This window comes from Pogoniulus pusillus, chromosome Z (genome assembly GCF_015220805.1).
Source record: "Pogoniulus pusillus isolate bPogPus1 chromosome Z, bPogPus1.pri, whole genome shotgun sequence".
Lineage (NCBI taxonomy): Eukaryota > Metazoa > Chordata > Aves > Piciformes > Lybiidae > Pogoniulus > Pogoniulus pusillus.
In genome coordinates, this window is record NC_087309.1 from 9566777 (window position 1) to 9583753 (window position 16977).

At 40.0% G+C, this 16977-nt stretch overlaps 1 protein-coding gene across 2 annotated transcripts in view; it reads left to right on the forward strand.

Annotated features, from left to right (window-relative positions):
- The window catches only part of NADK2 (NAD kinase 2, mitochondrial), a 50337-nt gene extending 34522 nt beyond the window's left edge, over positions 1 to 15815 (forward strand). Inside the window, exons 4-12 of one of the 2 annotated variants that reach the window (XM_064176512.1) lie at positions 304 to 385; positions 1688 to 1771; positions 3257 to 3393; positions 4745 to 4823; positions 7221 to 7364; positions 9546 to 9601; positions 9683 to 9736; positions 10145 to 10268; positions 15122 to 15815. In XM_064176512.1, the coding sequence (XP_064032582.1) occupies positions 304 to 385; positions 1688 to 1771; positions 3257 to 3393; positions 4745 to 4823; positions 7221 to 7364; positions 9546 to 9601; positions 9683 to 9736; positions 10145 to 10268; positions 15122 to 15260 (899 nt within the window). In that variant the 3' untranslated portion in view covers positions 15261 to 15815. The remainder of the gene's footprint in view (positions 1 to 303; positions 386 to 1687; positions 1772 to 3256; positions 3394 to 4744; positions 4824 to 7220; positions 7365 to 9545; positions 9602 to 9682; positions 9737 to 10144; positions 10269 to 15121) is intronic. The other variant, XM_064176513.1, reaches the window with a different exon arrangement.
- The last annotated feature ends 1162 nt before the right edge of the window (positions 15816 to 16977 follow it).

The window sequence follows — 16977 nt, forward strand, 5'->3', positions numbered from 1 at the left end:
GCTGATAAACATGCAGACTTTTCCATAAATCTTCTCTCAAACTTGCTCCTGTCAAAATATGTATAGCTGTCAGATAAGTCATATTTTTTACAGTTGCATGTTCCATGTTAAATTCAGTTGTCACTACTCTGCTTTGAAAGGTGTCACAAGTTTTGTTCTCCCATTTTATTTTTGTGCAGCTTACCTCACCAGTTGTTAATAGAAAACTCAGTAGTGATAATGCTTCAGTACATGTGAGACTATTTTGTTTTGGATACTGAAAAGCAAAATGAAACTAACTTTTGTTCTGTTTTTTTTCTGTAGGAGATGGTACAATGTTGTTGGCAGCCAGTAAGGTCTTTGATAAATATAAACCAGTTATTGGAATAAATACTGATCCTGAAAGGTAAAACACCCTTGGGAAGGCAATGCTTCATTAATATGGGACACACTTTGCATTTGTGCTCATGATGCATGAGGGATGCCTGTAGCATTTGATAGCTTAAATATTGGGTTTAGTGCACCGTAAATATCAGGTGATCCTGCTGTTTCATTAGAAAGTTTCCCCAATGACTTACCCTGTTTTATCCAAGAGGACATTAAGTGCTATTGGATAAGCATGACTTAAACTGCCAGAGCTGTTTTCACTCACCAGTATAACAGGACTTGAAGCTAGTTAGCTTGTGTTGTTAACCAGAAGTCTGAGACTAGAGATGGTAGTACAGAAGAGAAAAAGAAACAAAACCAGCTAAATGTAATGCCTGAGCACACAGAAACTTGATTTCTTTATAAAGATGTAAATCCTAATGGAAATCTGATAGGGGCACAGATTAAGGAGTTTTTTCTGGTAAGCCATGTCATGTCTTAGAGGACACAGTATCCATAGTCAGTTAATGTCCTATTATGAACTCCATGAGTTGCATCCACCTAGCCAAAAGACTGATTTGGGCAGGTGGATGCAGTGTATTAGTATGGTGTGGTTGGTATAATTTTCAAATGGCTGGTAAATAAATCTCAGAATTCACTAAGGCTCTGTCTGCTGAGACTTGCAGACTTAGATTTGCAGATTTAGGTTTCTGCTTTTGATAGTGTAAGCAAATTTAATCTTATGAGACAGGAAAGTGGTGACCAGAGGTTTTAATTCCATTCGTTCCTTCCATACCTTCCTCCTCTTCCAGAACTTTTCAGATGCTGTGAATAGATACTCTGCTTTATCAAGCCTGAATGGCGGGGTTCAAATTACAAGTGCCCTCAAGCGATCAAATATCACTCATAAAAGGGGAGCAATGTTTAGTATTTTGGCTTTGACATGAGATTCTTTAGATCTTAGGCATGTTGCTTACCTGTCTCATATCACTAACTTGTGTATAAATGGAGGAAATTTAGAGCTGCAATGTTTATTAAGCTTGGATTCCTTGCCTCGAACTGTGCTGACAGGAGCTGTATTAGTAGCTGAACAGCCAGTTTTTAGGGAAAGTGGGAGACACATCCTGCATCTCACACACATACACCCCAGAGCTGAAAGAGGTGTATTATTGCTGATGTGCTATTATGTAAGAATAGTAAGGTTCAGAAAAGGTCAAAGTGTAGCTTTGTTATATGCAACAGAAAGAGGTACTTGTTTTGTTTTTTTTTTGCTTTGTTTTGTTTTAAAGGTACAAAGTCCTCATAGCTGTACTGTCGTTTTCATTGTCCTTTTTGCTACCAGATCAGAGGGCCACTTATGCTTGCCTGTGAGATATACACACTCATTTCCTGAAGCACTGCAGAGGCTTTATCGTGGTGAGTTCAGGTAGGATTCAGTGATCTTTGGTTTTGTAAAACATTATATGATTGAAAAATACTTAACAATATGCAACTCCTAAGAGCAGATGATGCTTATTGAGATCTTAAAACCTCAGATTGCAAATTCTGTGTAGATGTTTGCCGTGTTTAGAAATGGGTTTATGGTCACAAGTGAGACTGGAATGCAGAGATAAAAGTGACTGCCAATTTCAGCAAAAAGGCTCTTGTTTTGACCTCCAGTCACCAATTGCATTGGATTGGACTCTCTGGAAGAGGTTCTGATGGCTCAGAATTTGCCTAAGGACAGTGAAGTGCCAGAGACTGGAAAAGTGAGATTGTGTTTTCACATTATCCCTGAAGTGTCAGCCAATGAAACAGTCTGTGTAAGCACTTACCTTGCAGTCCCATGAGCAGAACAGCATTATTGATTTGTAAAGGGCAAACTATGTCACGCTACCCATAATTCTTTTTGGATGGTCCATGGCATAGCAGGATCTTGGACTAGAGGTATAACAGAAGTACAGTTCTTTTTTTTTTAATTTTTGGGAGGGGGTTGATATGTTCTAGCATGAGTATTTTTAGTAGGCTAGCATAGTGATACTCAATGCTTGCTGTCCATATAACTGCATGAATTTAAGGGCAGGTTGGTAGCTATGGTGAAGATGTGTTGAATAAGGCTATACAAGGTTGGCAGTGAGAAAAAAATATTAAAGTAGTTACATAAAGTGTAGGCCTTCCTTGCTGTTATTTCAGGAAAGATGGCTAGTGTCACTCAGATGTCAACAGTATGAACTGGGAAAAGATGCACTCTTAACACTCTTGTGATTTACTTTCTTAACCAAAGCTACTATTACTGTTTTATATGTCTAAACCGTAGGAGGAAGAAATAATTGATACCTCCTCTATGAACTAAAAATCTGAATGTTGTAACAGCCTAAGGAAGAGTGCCTTTTATGTCCTTGTCTTTCCTAATTTGAATTCCTCTTAGGCATCCTGAAGGTCCTAGGACACAAGGGAGTCTTAAAGTGAGAGGATGCTTGTGGCCTTTATGTATTAAAGGGTGGATAGAGCTGCTTTTCTGGACAGCTACAAATACAAATGAAAGATGGTAAAAATACAGCATGTATTGCATATGAAATCCTGAGAGCTTGTTGTTCCCAAAATCATCAGTGATGAAATCATAAGATAAGATCATATGCCTGAAAAGAGGAGTTGTTAATTTTTGTAGTCTAGTTTTGGCCTGTGTCCTCTCATTTTACACTTTAACAAAAAGGAATAGTTAGAAAACTGATAATTGCAAAGTATTTACATTTTAAGTTAACTTTCTAAAACTAAAAATTGTAGTGGAAGCTATAAGACTTGAAATGTGACTTGGAATATATTCGACTTCTAATTTTAAGATGTCCTGCTTTGAGAGTGAAGACTCTCTGGTCCTGTCTAATTCTTTTATGAATATTTCAGCTACTGATACCATCTTCTTCTCCTCTCCAAGGTGGCAGTGGCGGCAAAGAATCCGACTGTATCTCGAAGGGACTGGTATTAATCCAGTCCCTGTAGATTTGCATGAACAGCAGCTAAGCCAGGAACAACACAGCAGGGCTCACATAAATGAAAGATTCCAGGATCAAAGTAAGTTAAAGTCTGACCAAAATACTACTATCTGCTGGCAAAATACCTGAGGTTTGAAAAAATGCTGTCTCATGGTTACAATAGACACTCAGGATTATCACATGAACATTTCACCTGTGCTGCTCCATGCTACATATATGTGTCTGTGTGTATATGCATACCCCTAACTTGTGCTAAATTTGGGGTGGGTTACTTAATAGTTGAAATAGCTGGATACATACTTTGAGCAAGCATATGAGAAGGTAGAAGTCAGAATCTCTGCCTGGGTAGCTGAAATGTTTTCTTTATGGCCTGCATCAGGAACAGTGTGGCCAGTAGGTCAAGGGAGGTTATTCTTCCCCTGTACTCAGCACTGGTCAGACCACACCTTGAGTACTGTGTCCAGTTCTGGGCCCCTCAATTCAAGGCAGATGTTGAGGTCCTGGAACATGTCCAGAGAAGGGCAACGAAGCTGGTGAGGGGCCTGGAGCACAAATCCTATGAGGAGAGGTTGAGGGAGCTGGGGTTGTTTAGCCTGGAGAAGAGGAGGCTCAGGGGTGATCTTATTACTGTCTACAACTACCTGAAGGGACATTGTAGCCAGGTGGGGGTGGCCTCTTCTGCCAGGTAACCAGCAATAGAACAAGGGGACACAGTCTCAAGTTGTGCCAGGGTAGGTATAGGCTGGATATTAGGAAGAAGTTCTTCCCAGAGAGAGTGATTGGCATTGGAATGGGCTGCCCAGGGAGGTGGTGGAGGCACCGTCCCTGGGGGTCTTCAAGCAAAGCCTGGATGAGGCACTTAGTGCCATGGTCTAGTTGATTGGATAGGGCTGGGTGCTAGGTTGGACTGGATGATCTTGGAGGTCTCTTCCAACCTGGTTGATTCTATGATTGAAGATTCATAATTCTGTCCTTAACTAGTGTCTAGCATTTCCTCACTGAAACATCCTTAGTCAACAGGAATAATTTGTTAATTCCCTCAATTACTCTGTGATATAAAATATAATTCTTTCAACTCCTATCAGAAATGTCTGTTAAGTCACTGTCAGTGAAGAAAACTAGACTGCAAGAGTGACTTGACAGAAGACTTCAATCTTTCTGGCTGCCCATGAGTTTTCAGTGAAAGTAGTGTCTGAACGAAAGTGCCATTGCGTTATTGACCTTGGTTCAAGTATTTGTAGTCTCCAGGAAATGGTAGTGACTGTCTGCAGTGTAAATTACTGAAAAATTGAGTCCTTGAAGAAAATGGAGCACTAGGTCTAGAGTGCAAACCCAGGCAGCATAGTGTATCCTCCACCGAGCTGTGAATTGGTTTTGAAAATCTGGGTTTTAGAGCCATGGTTCAAAACTGTTATATTCATTATCTACAGGATCTGACATTTCTGGTCCACATCTTTTACCAGTGAGAGCACTCAATGAAGTCTTTATTGGGGAATCTCTTTCATCCAGGTATGTTTGTTGTTGAAGGAGAGCACAAATGACTTCACTTCTTTTCATGATGTTGCAGTGGAGAATCAGTGATGGGATATCTTTGCTGTCAAATCTTGGTTCTAGTCCATGAATTTGTAACGCTGATTATTGTTGCTGATTACAAAGTGTGTTTTCAGAGATGTAAGTACAGTGATGTAAGTTTCTGGTTTTCTGCCTTCCTATCTGGCCATTCTTTATTCCTGGTTGTTTCCTTTCATCTTCATTATTTCACTTCTTTCCTGGTTAGTTTTTATGTATTCAAATGCTTTCTTTACAGTGGGTTGAAAATGTAAGTATTTGTACTTACGTACTTGCTCTCCTGCACCTCCACTTCGATACCACTTCATAAGCTTTTAGCATTGCCAAGCAGAAATAGCTTTTATCATGAACAGGCAGAAATAGCTCTTAGCGTGATCAAGTACTCCTTTCCCTGCCTTTTGATCATTAGAGGCAAAGGTATCAGCCTGCCTTCAGGAGAAACTTTATCATTGTGGAAAAATAATTGTTTCCCTGTTTTAAGAAATTGATTTCTATCCAGTGTTATCTAGGATACTTTTGGATTATCCTTTCTGTCCTGAGGATCAGTGCATTTCTGCCAGCAAACAAGGAGGAATAACAAGAAGGAACACAGGAATGTGATTGGATAAGGAGTTAAAACACGATTCTTGGTTATGATTTGACCCAACCTTTACTTATACTTAGCATCTTTATTTGGTATTACAGTACAGAAGACAAACAAACAGAAACAACAACAACAAATTAAAAAAAAAATCAAACCAGCCAAACAAACAAACCCCAGAACAAAACAACACAACACACTCAAAAAAGCCAAACAAAAAAAAAAGTCACCCCTGAAATCCCCAACAAAACAGTTTCAGAGTATAACATCTTTTGGTGTTTGTACAATGGCAGGAGCACTGTGATTGCTGCTAAAAGCAGTATAAATGTTCCACGAGTGCTTTATCTTCCAGCTGGACTGCAGCCTCAGACTGTCAGAAGGAATTACTCTCAGAGTTACCATTTGTACTCTACTAAATCAAACCTAATTGTACCAATATTCTAAAATGTTTCCTTAACATAGAGTGACAGAGCAACACAGAACTGCTTTCCAACACTTTATAATAGCCTAGAGTGTCACAAATACATTGTGCTTTTTGGTTTCACTGGATATGAAAAGCATTGAGGGAACACAGTGCCTGTAACAATAACTCTAGTAATAAATGCTCTGTTAACCGAGCCTTACACTTGAAGACCTAAATAATGTCATGTGGACAAATCTTCTGTAAGGTTCAGATATGTGAGTCAGGTATATATTAAGAGAAAATGACTCTAAGTGCTTCTTTTTTGACCCTATTCTGCATGTCAGTTCAGAAAACAAGGAAACTGTAAGGAAAAAACCATCTTTCACACACACTGAATCAAGCTGTGTACCTGTGTTATTAATTTGCTTCTAGTTATTTTATCCTCCCATCTTCCCAAGGGTATACAAAATGCCCTTAGTTACTGAGAGCCTAAAATGTTTGACACCAGATATTCAAGAGGTATATTCCTAGTCAATCCAGAGTGGAACATTCATCACCTAAACCAACTCAGTAAGGTCCTTATACTAAGAAACGTGAAACTCATATCAAACACAGTGAATGTGACTTCTTCCTAGAGTGTGTCTGTTATCTGAAGACTATATCATGTCATTTGAATTAGACACTGAATAGCAACAACTTCAGTTCATAAATATATTCCTGGATATTCTGATGTTTACAGAGTGAGATTGTCTGGTCTAAGATAAGGAATCCCCTGATACATGAATAATGCCATAATGATGGTTGTGCCCCAGGATTCACTACACCTGAGTTCTAGGAAGAAGAGAGAGAAAAATACAAGCCTGCTGACTGTTGTAAAGCTAAAAATGTTTGTGAAGCATCACATTGTTTTTTTCAATTACTGAAGTGATCAAGAAATTGTCTTAAAATTGAGTGTAAAGTGCCTTATCTCTCAGTATTCCCTAAAGTAGTTTTATGAGAATGAATCATAAACATGTTCTTTTTTCCAGTAGTCCAGCAATTATGCAAGGAAGGTAATGTATCTGTGGTTTCATTTTTAAATCCAGCAAATGCTGCTTGTATACAGAGCTATTCCTAGATGAACCATGGAGCTCTTTGTGGATGATTTCATTCAAAAAATGGTTGAGGAAAAGTACCTAGAATTTCATGCTGCAAATCACTTGTCCACTGTAAAAACTGCTGTACAACAATGATTCAAAAGTGGCTGACAAGTTGGAAGCACTGTGCAAAGCCTGTGAAATTGTCATCCAGATTTGAAACTAGCTCCTCTAAATTTTTATGTGCCTGATAAGGCTGTGTGTTCTGTCTTATTCAGGGAGAACTTTAAGTCCTGCAAACCCAGTTTTAAATTCTCGCTTCATAGGGCCTCCTATTATGAAATATCAGTTGATGATGGTCCTTGGGAAAAACAGAAGAGTTCAGGACTTAATGTCTGTACTGGAACAGGATCAAAAGCATGGTAAGTGCATGTTGCCACTTTGAAATAAAACATTGCTTCGGATAACCTAGATGGACCTATTTTGCTTACGCATTTTATCCATACTGAGACTGTCATGGGCTGTGGGTAAGTCAGTGCATGACAGTTGTGTTTGAAATACTCTCACTGTTGGTGTGAGTTCAAGGCTGGTTTAGGTGTATGAGAAGAGCAGTGCACCCCTCATTTTTAGGTATAAAGACTTGAAAGGGTGAGGTACTGAGGTATTGAGACATGTTTACCTTAGATGTAATATTGGTGCGAAAGAGAGTATTCCACTTATCAAGGTGAGGTTTGGGGTAGTCAGGAACAGAGATTATGCTCTGACTTCCAGAGCATGTTGGGGAGACATCTGAACTACTTGTGTTGTCTGGGATAAAAATAGTTAAATGAAGACAAATAGTTAAATGAGGCAACTCTTAAGCCCTAAGAGGAATGGGAAATTGTGTACTTGGAAACAGTGTTAAGTGTTCTCTGGCACATCTACTGTCAATTCTCCTTCCAGGCCCCTTCCTTCTTTCAGACTTAACTAAAAGGGCAAAGACATTTTGCCATTAAAGATGGTCATCCAAGCAGAGCTATGCTAGCTTAATCAAAGGGATAAATTATCTTAACTTCAGTTTAAAGAAGTTGCAGTACTGCATGTAAATCTAATCAATTTAGCTTTGAGATGTGAGAGACATGAACATTGAGAGCCTGTTTCATTTGGAAATGTAGTTGTGCTTCTATTTTAAAGTTGTACAACAGACCCTGGATTTATGTGGCAGGCTAAGATGAAGTAAAACAGAAGCTTTTAATGACATTAAAAAAATGAATATTCATGCTGTAACCATGGTTACTGGGTTTTACTCTTTGTAATTCAGAATTCTGTATTCAGTCAGCATAACTTGGTCCTGGAGGCTGCCAAGGATTAAATTGGCAGACAACTACCAGGGGAACTTTTCTAGTGTTCAGTACTTTGGGAATATATAGTTTTAGTCCAAAGTTGCTGCTGAGTATTTCATTGCTTATATACTCTGTATTGAGCAATCCTAGAAGCAGGGCCTGGACTCCAGCATTGCCTATTTCCATTGCTGTAATCAGTGTGTACTGCTGGGCTTCTCTGGCCAGCAGTGTGTAATGCTGGCCAAGCCTCAGTGGAGTGATCTTCTTAGCCTGTAGTTTACTGGCTCTTCTCAGATTTCAAACCTAGAACTGAGAGGCATTTGAATGTCCAAGTACCTCCTGTAGCTGCCAAAACTTGCATAAAAGGATATCTGAATGAGAGAGAGAACCATTTCAAAGTATGCATCCTCAGTTTCTTGCTAGCATCTGTTTAGGCTTGCTGGTAGGCATAACAGAGAGAACTTTGGACCACCACCCTTAACAGTACTGTAGTCTGTGAAAATGTATAGTGAATATCCTGTTGCAATCTGAGATACTTAACTGCCATGACAGAAGTGCTAGACTGAGCATTTTAAAGCTGTACTGAGATCTGGGCAATAGCAATGTTCACAGTGCTGCTACACAGAAACTGTGATCAGTACCTAATCTCTTTTTATTCTGTGAGAGAGACTTTTATTGGAGTTTAGACTTGGTTCATACTGAGCCTTCATGCTGACTTGTTGTGCATCCAAATGTGGCAAAAATGTCTGATCTGACTGTTCCTTTTCGTATATACTGATACTTGTGAGATGCAAGCCCACACCCTAGGGTAGGAACAAAGAGGCATTTTTGTAATGAAGTGTTCCCATAAATGAGAACTAATAGTAGGAATTAATTAGCAAGAGGTGGACAGAAGGGATAAGAACACACACAATCTGTGAAACTGTCATGCTTCAATGTTTTTTAATGCAGACTTAAATCAGCAATTATTGGGGTTTTACGGCAGGAGGATTAATGGTAATGAGACAACATCCTGTGTGTCATGCTCTTCTTTCATGAAGACTTCACTTAATGGATTATTAGGGTTTACAAAGCCACAGGTAGATGTCAAACCAAGAGTCAATTTAAGACTTTTTTAAAAGTAACTGATGTCAGCTCACACTTAGGAGCATTGTTTATTTTTTATTTCTTTATAATATTAAACATAGTTCATCTGTCTAAAAGATTTTTCAGACTGTTTTGGATTAGGTTTCCTCCCACTTTGTATTCCTTAGCAAATAAAACTTCTATTTTTCTATCTAGGTCCTATAATATTAACAAGGTAGCACATCAAGCTGTTGAAGAGATCCTTAAGATTGGTGAGTGAACAATGTGGCATTACTGGCTAAGTTTATGTAAAGGTACTCCTATCTAATTGAGTCTCTTTTCTCTTGAAACAGGTGAAAAGCATGGAAGTTTGAATTTGCCATTGAATACAGAATTAGTACAAAAAGGTTAGTGAAAAAGGCTTCTTTTAAGAGATCTTAGCTTTGTCCTGTTCATTTTGTCTGTACTCTTGATTCTCAGCACTGCTTTCAGTATATTAGTTTTAATGCAATATTGAAGTCTTTCTTGCAAACATTTATCCACGTATGGTGAAAAATGTCTGACTTGATATGAAAGCACTTATTTAGGTTATATTTTTTTTGTTTTAGATTTGAAACACTTTAATAATCTGAAGAGAGCTAGTGAGTGTTTGTCATGAAATAGAACTGAAAGCAGTCTCCTATGAATTACTGGGATTTTTTTGGCAGATGAAACTTCTCTCTCAGGGAATCTGCTTTTTCTTGGAGGAATGTGTGTTTCTGAGAACAATTCAGTTTTCTCTGAAAAAAACTAATGTCTAATTTCTCTATTTGCAGTAACAAATGATTACAATGAGTCCTTGCTCTACAGTCCAGAAGAACCAAAGATGTTTTTCAGTGTTCGAGAACCTATTGTAAACAGAGTTTTCTCAAGTAGCCAGCAGCGTGGCTTCTCTTCAAAGTAAGTGTTGGCTGTAGAAGTCACTGCAGAGTTCACAGAATCACAGAATTAAACAGCCTGGAAAAGACCTTTGAGATCATCTAGTCCAATCTATCTAATAAGTGCCTCATCCAACCTCCTTTTAAACACCTCCAGGGATGGTGACTCCACCTCCCCAGGCAGCCCGTGAACAACTTCTTCCTAAAGTTCAGCCAGTGCTGTTTGAGACTGTGTCCTCTTGTTCTGTCCCTGGTTGCCTGAGAGAAGAGACCAGCTGCCCCCTAGCTACAACCTCCCTTCAGGTACTTGTAGAGTGCAATAAGGTCTGCCTTGAGCCTCCTCTTCCTCAGGCTCCCTCAGCTGCTCCTCGTGGGACTTGTAAATTCATTCTCTGTACTTGTCAAAGTATGATCGATGCAGGAGTTTCCCTTGAAGTGTTTTCAACATCCAGTTTGAGGGGCTTGAATATTGCTATCATAAGGACAGAAAGGAAGTGTTTCCAAGTTGTGTCATGCTTTTTAAATGTTTGATCCATGCACAGTATCACAGAATAAAAGAATCTCACTGACCCAGTTTTAGATGTGTGCAGTTTCCCGCAATATGAGGCCAGGCATTCAAAAATTGTAGTGAATTCAGGAAAGGGCCAGTGAGATGATGTGGGGGTGAAAACAAGTGTGTAAGGAGAGACTCAAACGGTGCTTCATTTAGGCTGGAGGAGACAAGAGCAGGCAGGGTAGATCCAGTTGCTGTCCTCAGCTACCAAAGGGTGATTGCAGAGGAGACCAGGTCAAAATGTTTTCAGAGCAAAATATGAGGCAATACATCTAATTTTATAGGATATAAGGTTCTGATTAAAAAAAAAAAAAAGAAGTTTTTTCACAGTGAGAATGGCCAGGCAGTATTACAGGTGGCCTAGAGTAGTGCTGTTACTGTCATAGAATAATAGAATCAACCAGGTTGGAAGAGACCTCCAATATCATCCAGTCCAACCAAGCACCCAGCTAGACCATCCAGTCAACCAGACCATGGCACTAAGTGCCCCATCCAGTCTCCTCTTGAACACCTCAAAGGATGGTGACTCCACCACCTCTCTGGGCAGCCCATTCCAATGGCAAATCACTCTGACAAGAACTTCCTCCTAACATCCAGCCTAGACCTCTCCCGGCACAACTTGAGACTGTGTCCCCTTGTTCTGTTGCTGGTTGCCTGGGAGAAGAGACCAACCCCCACCTGGCTACAGCCTCCCTTTAGGTAGTTGTAGACAGCAATGAGGTCTGCCCTGAGCCTCCTCTTCTCCTTGGAGATGATAAAAACTTGAGTGGGCAAGGCCCTAAGCAACATAATCTATCTTTGAAGTAAGGCTTGCTTTGAGTGAGAGTTTTGACCAGATGCACCTCCAAATTATAAATTATTCGTTAGTGCAGCATTTTTAACTTAAGGAATGTTTAGATCTCATATTAGGAAAAATATCTTCTCCAAAAGGATTATCAAGCATAGGAAGAGGCTGCCCTGGGAAGTGGTGGAGTCACCACGCCTAGAGATATTTTAATGGCAAGTAACTGTGGCACTGAGGGATGTGATTTAGTGGTGGACTTGTCAGTTACCTTTATGGTTGCACTCCAAGCATTGGGTTGTCTTTAACAAATATGTCCATGATTCTGATTTTTCTAGAACCTGCTACAATTAAATACAAACTGTTAGTTTTATCTTAAGAATAGCTACAGCATTTCAGTATTAATTACATGCTGATTCAGTCTTAATTAGATACTGATCCTTTAGACTGATGTCTAAAGGTACTCTGTCTTAACTGAGAACCAAATTCCACTCTGTGTTTCAACAACATTTTATGGCGTAGTCATAAAGGATATCTCTGGCTACTGTGACTAAATATTAAAATATTAGATCCCTGCTGTGCATGTGTTATGGTTTTAAAAATGTATTGCTTCTTAGTCATTTGGATCTCTGAGTTCATAAGAATGAGTAAATGTTAAGAGGTGGTGAAAGCTTAGTTAAAATAGGACCAAATAACTGCATCTCCATCCATGGACGCTGCAGGACCAATTCTTGTCTTATTTGGAGTACTTGGCATGGGATATAATATAAAGATTACACTGGAGCTAAGGACTTCTGTGTACCTAGGAGGGAGATCAGAACATTTTTTTTCCTTTTTTTGAAGTAGAATTTGCTGCCTGTAAGGGTCGATTTTTAGCTCTTGGTACTAGAAAGTGGCTGTCTCCAAGCTTTTCATATTTGTGAAGTTGTGTCTTCACGAACATTTAAGTCAGTGATAACTGCTGATTAAATTTTGGACATTGGTGGAAGTCAGAACTTTATCTAGATCAAGGACTAAGTCAAAAACAATAAATTGTGGACATTCATAGAATGATAGAATCAGCCAGGTTGGAAGAGACCTCCAAGATCATCCAGTCCAACCTAGCACCCAGCCCTATCCAATCAACTAGACCATGGCACTAAGTGCCTCATCCAGGCTTTTCTTGAACACCTCCAGGGACGGTGCCTCCACCACCTCCCTGGGCAGCCCATTCCAATGGGAAATCACTCTCTCTGTGAAGAACTTCTTCCTAACATCCAGCCTATACCTACCCTGGCACAACTTGAGACTGTGTCCTCTTGTTCTATTGCTGGTTACCTGGGAGAAGAGGCCACCCCCCACCTGGCTACAATGCCCCTTCAGGTAGTTGTAGACAGTAATAAGATCACCCCTGAGCCTCCTCTTCTCCAGGCTAAACAGGCCCAGCTCCCTCAACCTCTCCTCATAAGATTTGTGCTCCAGGCCCCTCATCAGCTTTGTTGCCCTTCTCTGGACATGTTCCAGCACCTCAACATCTGCCTTGAATTGAGGAGCCCAGAACTGGACACAGTACTCAAGGTGTGGTCTGACCAGTGCTGAGTACAGGGGCAGAATAACCTCCCTTGTCCTACTGGCCACACTGTTCCTGATGCAGGCCAGGATGCCATTGGCTCTCTTGGCCACCTGGGCACACTACTGGCTCATCTTCAGCTACTATCTACCAGTACCCCCAGGTCCCTTTCCTCCTGGCTGCTCTCCAGCCACTCAGTCCCCAGCCTGTAGTGCTGCTTGGGGTTGTTGTGGCCAAAGTGCAGAACCCTGCCCTTGGCCTTGTTCAATCTCATCCCATTGGCCTCTGCCCGCCCATCCAGCCTGTCCAGGTCCCTCTGCAGGGCTCTCCTACCTTCCAACAGATCAACACCTGCTCCTAGCTTGGTGCCATCTGCAAACTTACTGATGCTGGACTCAATCCCCTCGTCCAGATCATCAATAAAGATATTGAACAGGACTGGGCCCAGCATGTGAGACTGTAGTCTTTGCATCTGCTCTGCCATAACTATTGCTTCCCGTCTAGCAAGATGAAAGAGGTTTAGTACTGTTTTCACTTTCTGCACATACCAAAGGATAAATTCCAGTAAATTCCTTTTAAAAGGTAAGTGAAGAGGAAGATGGTTAGTAGCGTTATTGTCTTCTGCAGCTCTGAAATAGCTGCCTGAAATTATATAAACTTAAATTTATCAACTTAAAGACATAGTAAGGAAACTGTGATATTGACAGTAACAGGGTGCACTACATATTTATGATCTTGCCCAGCAAGCATTCTGGCCTTCAGCTTTTTGTCTGCCATTACTTACACGAACCCATTCACAGAAAGACGAGTAAGAGATATATGTAACAGACTATATTAACATCCAAATTATTTTAAGCCAAAGCTTTGCTAGTTGAAACTGCATGTTTCACTTCACATGAAGACTGTATGTTAGTGTCATAGATAAATTGAAAACTTTTTTTTTTTTGGTGAAAGGTTAAATAAATCACTATTAAATGGGATCAGCAACAGCTTTGTTTAAAAGGTATGTGTGCTAGTTTGGAGCAGGCTAGAATGGTTTGGTGAGAAGAACTAGGTTATAGGCTGTAAAAGGAAAACAATGGTGAGGTCTACTTCCCTCACAGCCTTGCTGAGAAGTATAGGAAGAAGAAACAAAAACATTAGATAACACTCTCAGCATTCACTCTCACTTGAGCTGCTGGCTGAACTGCACCACTCTAACCTCACCCTCCATTTTGGGCTAACCCACTTTGCTTCTTAACCTCTGGCTGAACCTCCATTCTTCTTTGGGACTGGGATAAGGTTGAGAGGGGTAGGGGGAAGGTGAAGGGGTGGTTGAGAGCCCCCTCCTGGGGACTCAGGTTTCTGGGAGGGCTGCTGTGTGTCGGTATTATCTTTTACCTTATATACTTCTGTACATAACTGTATATATTGTAAATATCTGCCTGTACATTGTGCTAGCTGTAAATATAAGCTTCATTCATATTTCCAGAGCCGGCTGAGTCTAGTCTGGGTGATTTCTAAAGTGGGGGGGGGGGGGGGGGGGGGCAGGGAACACCCAAACCATCACATCTTGATGTACAATATGCCTCAACCACAGCTTTCATTATGAAGTGTAATATTATAGGCAGTTCTCTGCATGATCATAGAATCAGCTGGGTTGGAAAAGACCTTTGAGATCGAGTCCAACCTGTCACCTAACACCTTCTAATTAACTAAACTCTGGCACTAAGTGCCTCATTCAGTCTCCAACAGCCTGCATTTAAAAAAGTCCTTCAGCCCTCTCTGGACACTAGGTTAAGTCTGTACAAAGTACTGATAGGTTGGATGATTCTAGTGTTCAGTACCATGCTAAATTCTTCTCCAAGTTTGCTGCCATGTGGTAAAGCCATTTACTGGCCCACATGAAGGAATGTCCAAGAAGCAGTCTTGTAGTTAGTATGACTGCTTTTGTGTAATACTTGTTGTTTTTAAACCCTGTTTTCTGAAAACTCTTTCTTTGGGGTTTTGCAGGGTCTGTGTCCGTTCCCGTTGTTGGGATGCTTGTATGGTTGTAGATGGAGGAACATCTTTTGAGTTCAATGATGGGGCAATAGCTTCAATAATGATCGACACGGAGGATGCACTGTGCACTGTTCTGCTGGAAGAATGAAGAACTCTAGTGTCTTCTGCTGAAACAATTTTGGATCCAGAGAGGGAATTCCTGGGGATACACAGCACATCACAATGCTGCACTATATTGGAAGTTGGCCTTTTTGGATGCAAAAGCATTTGGAGGACACTTGAGATGCTTTTCATTCCTTCGGGTTGGGGAAACCTTAGCCTGATATTTAAGTTCCTTTTGTATCTGGTTTAAAAGAAATGTATCTGAAGTCTTACCTGTGACTTCAGTGAAAATGGATTTTAACCTATAAGGCAAACATGAAAGACCATCTTTTTAAACACAGGTAGATGGGTTCAAGTATTAAGTTAGTAGCAGTAAATATTCAAATGTACAGTTTTTTAGTAACAGTCTGGGACTGATAAATCTAAACACCTTCATACATTCACTTTTGTAGAAAAGTTGACTGTCAATTTAGTAATTAGCTGCAAGGATATATAGATTTTGGTAAATCCTGATGATGTAATAGGAATTGAAATACAAAACTTTTTTATGCTTTGCAAAAATTTTACAACTTTGTAGTTTCATACAACTTATGACCTTTTTTTTTTCCCACTCTTCCAGCATTTTTTCTACTTTATAGACTTACATAGAAAGTACAAGTCCATTTTAATCACACCTTTAATGAAGTAGCTCTTTTCTTTTTGGCCAGAGAGGTACCTGAAACCTGAGCATTTTCTTGATCCCTTTAATGGGAATACACAGAATGTAGAAACCTGTTGAAGTAAGAAATAGTTTCTTCACTGAATGGGTTAGCAGGTTAGCAGGTGTTCAGTCACAATGGTGTATGTAGGTGGCTATCACTAAGAAAGCTATTCAGACTTATTAGGTTGAATGGTTTGGAATTTTAGGTTGAGTTTCTTTATAATTGGAGAAGAATGTGATATGCTTGGTGCTAGTAGTTGGGAGTACGAATCAATACCTGTGTGGCCTGCCTAAAGTGATCCACCTTTGGCAAGGGGGTTGGATTAGATGATTTCCAGAGGTCCCTTCCACCCCCTACTATTCTATGATTCTGTGTCTCCCAGTTTTCCAAGTATATATTTTACACTTCCCTGGAAATCTTCCATTTCCAATCCTATGGTGAATTTCAACGAATCAGTTTTAATTTTACATGCCCCTGATCATGTGTTAGGTGAGAAAGTTGATAATGGGGGAAAAAATATTTAATATAGAAAAGCAAGTGTCTTTAGGTAACATTTTAGAGCAACTGTGATTGCCTTTAAACTCTGTCCTGTGCAACTGCATAGAGGGGGCAGAATTATGTGAAATGAAGCAACTTTTCTGTAAAATGGCTTGAAAGAAATGTGTTTCGTCCTGCTTACTGCAGATCTATTTCCAAAAGTGAGTTTTCTTCAACTTACTTTTGAATGGAGAGACTTCTGGAACAGGTGGTCTCAGCTGTCACGGACATGTTCTCCAGAATGGCCAATTTATTACACACAAAACCTAAACTGATCTTTACAGGCAGAGGAAGTGGATAAAGATTGTTATCCTTCTATAAAAGTGTATTCACTCTAAACCAGGATTTAGAGGCAATTCAATTCTAGGAAAATGTGATAGTAATGGAGCTTTTTGAATAAGCTGTCACTCTTGGTGTACTCTTCACCTTTTATGTATGCTGCTCAATGAGTCATTAACACTATATGACAGAGTTACCTCAGCTGCAGATCATACAGGGAAAGAAATCAGAAGTAGCCAAATACAT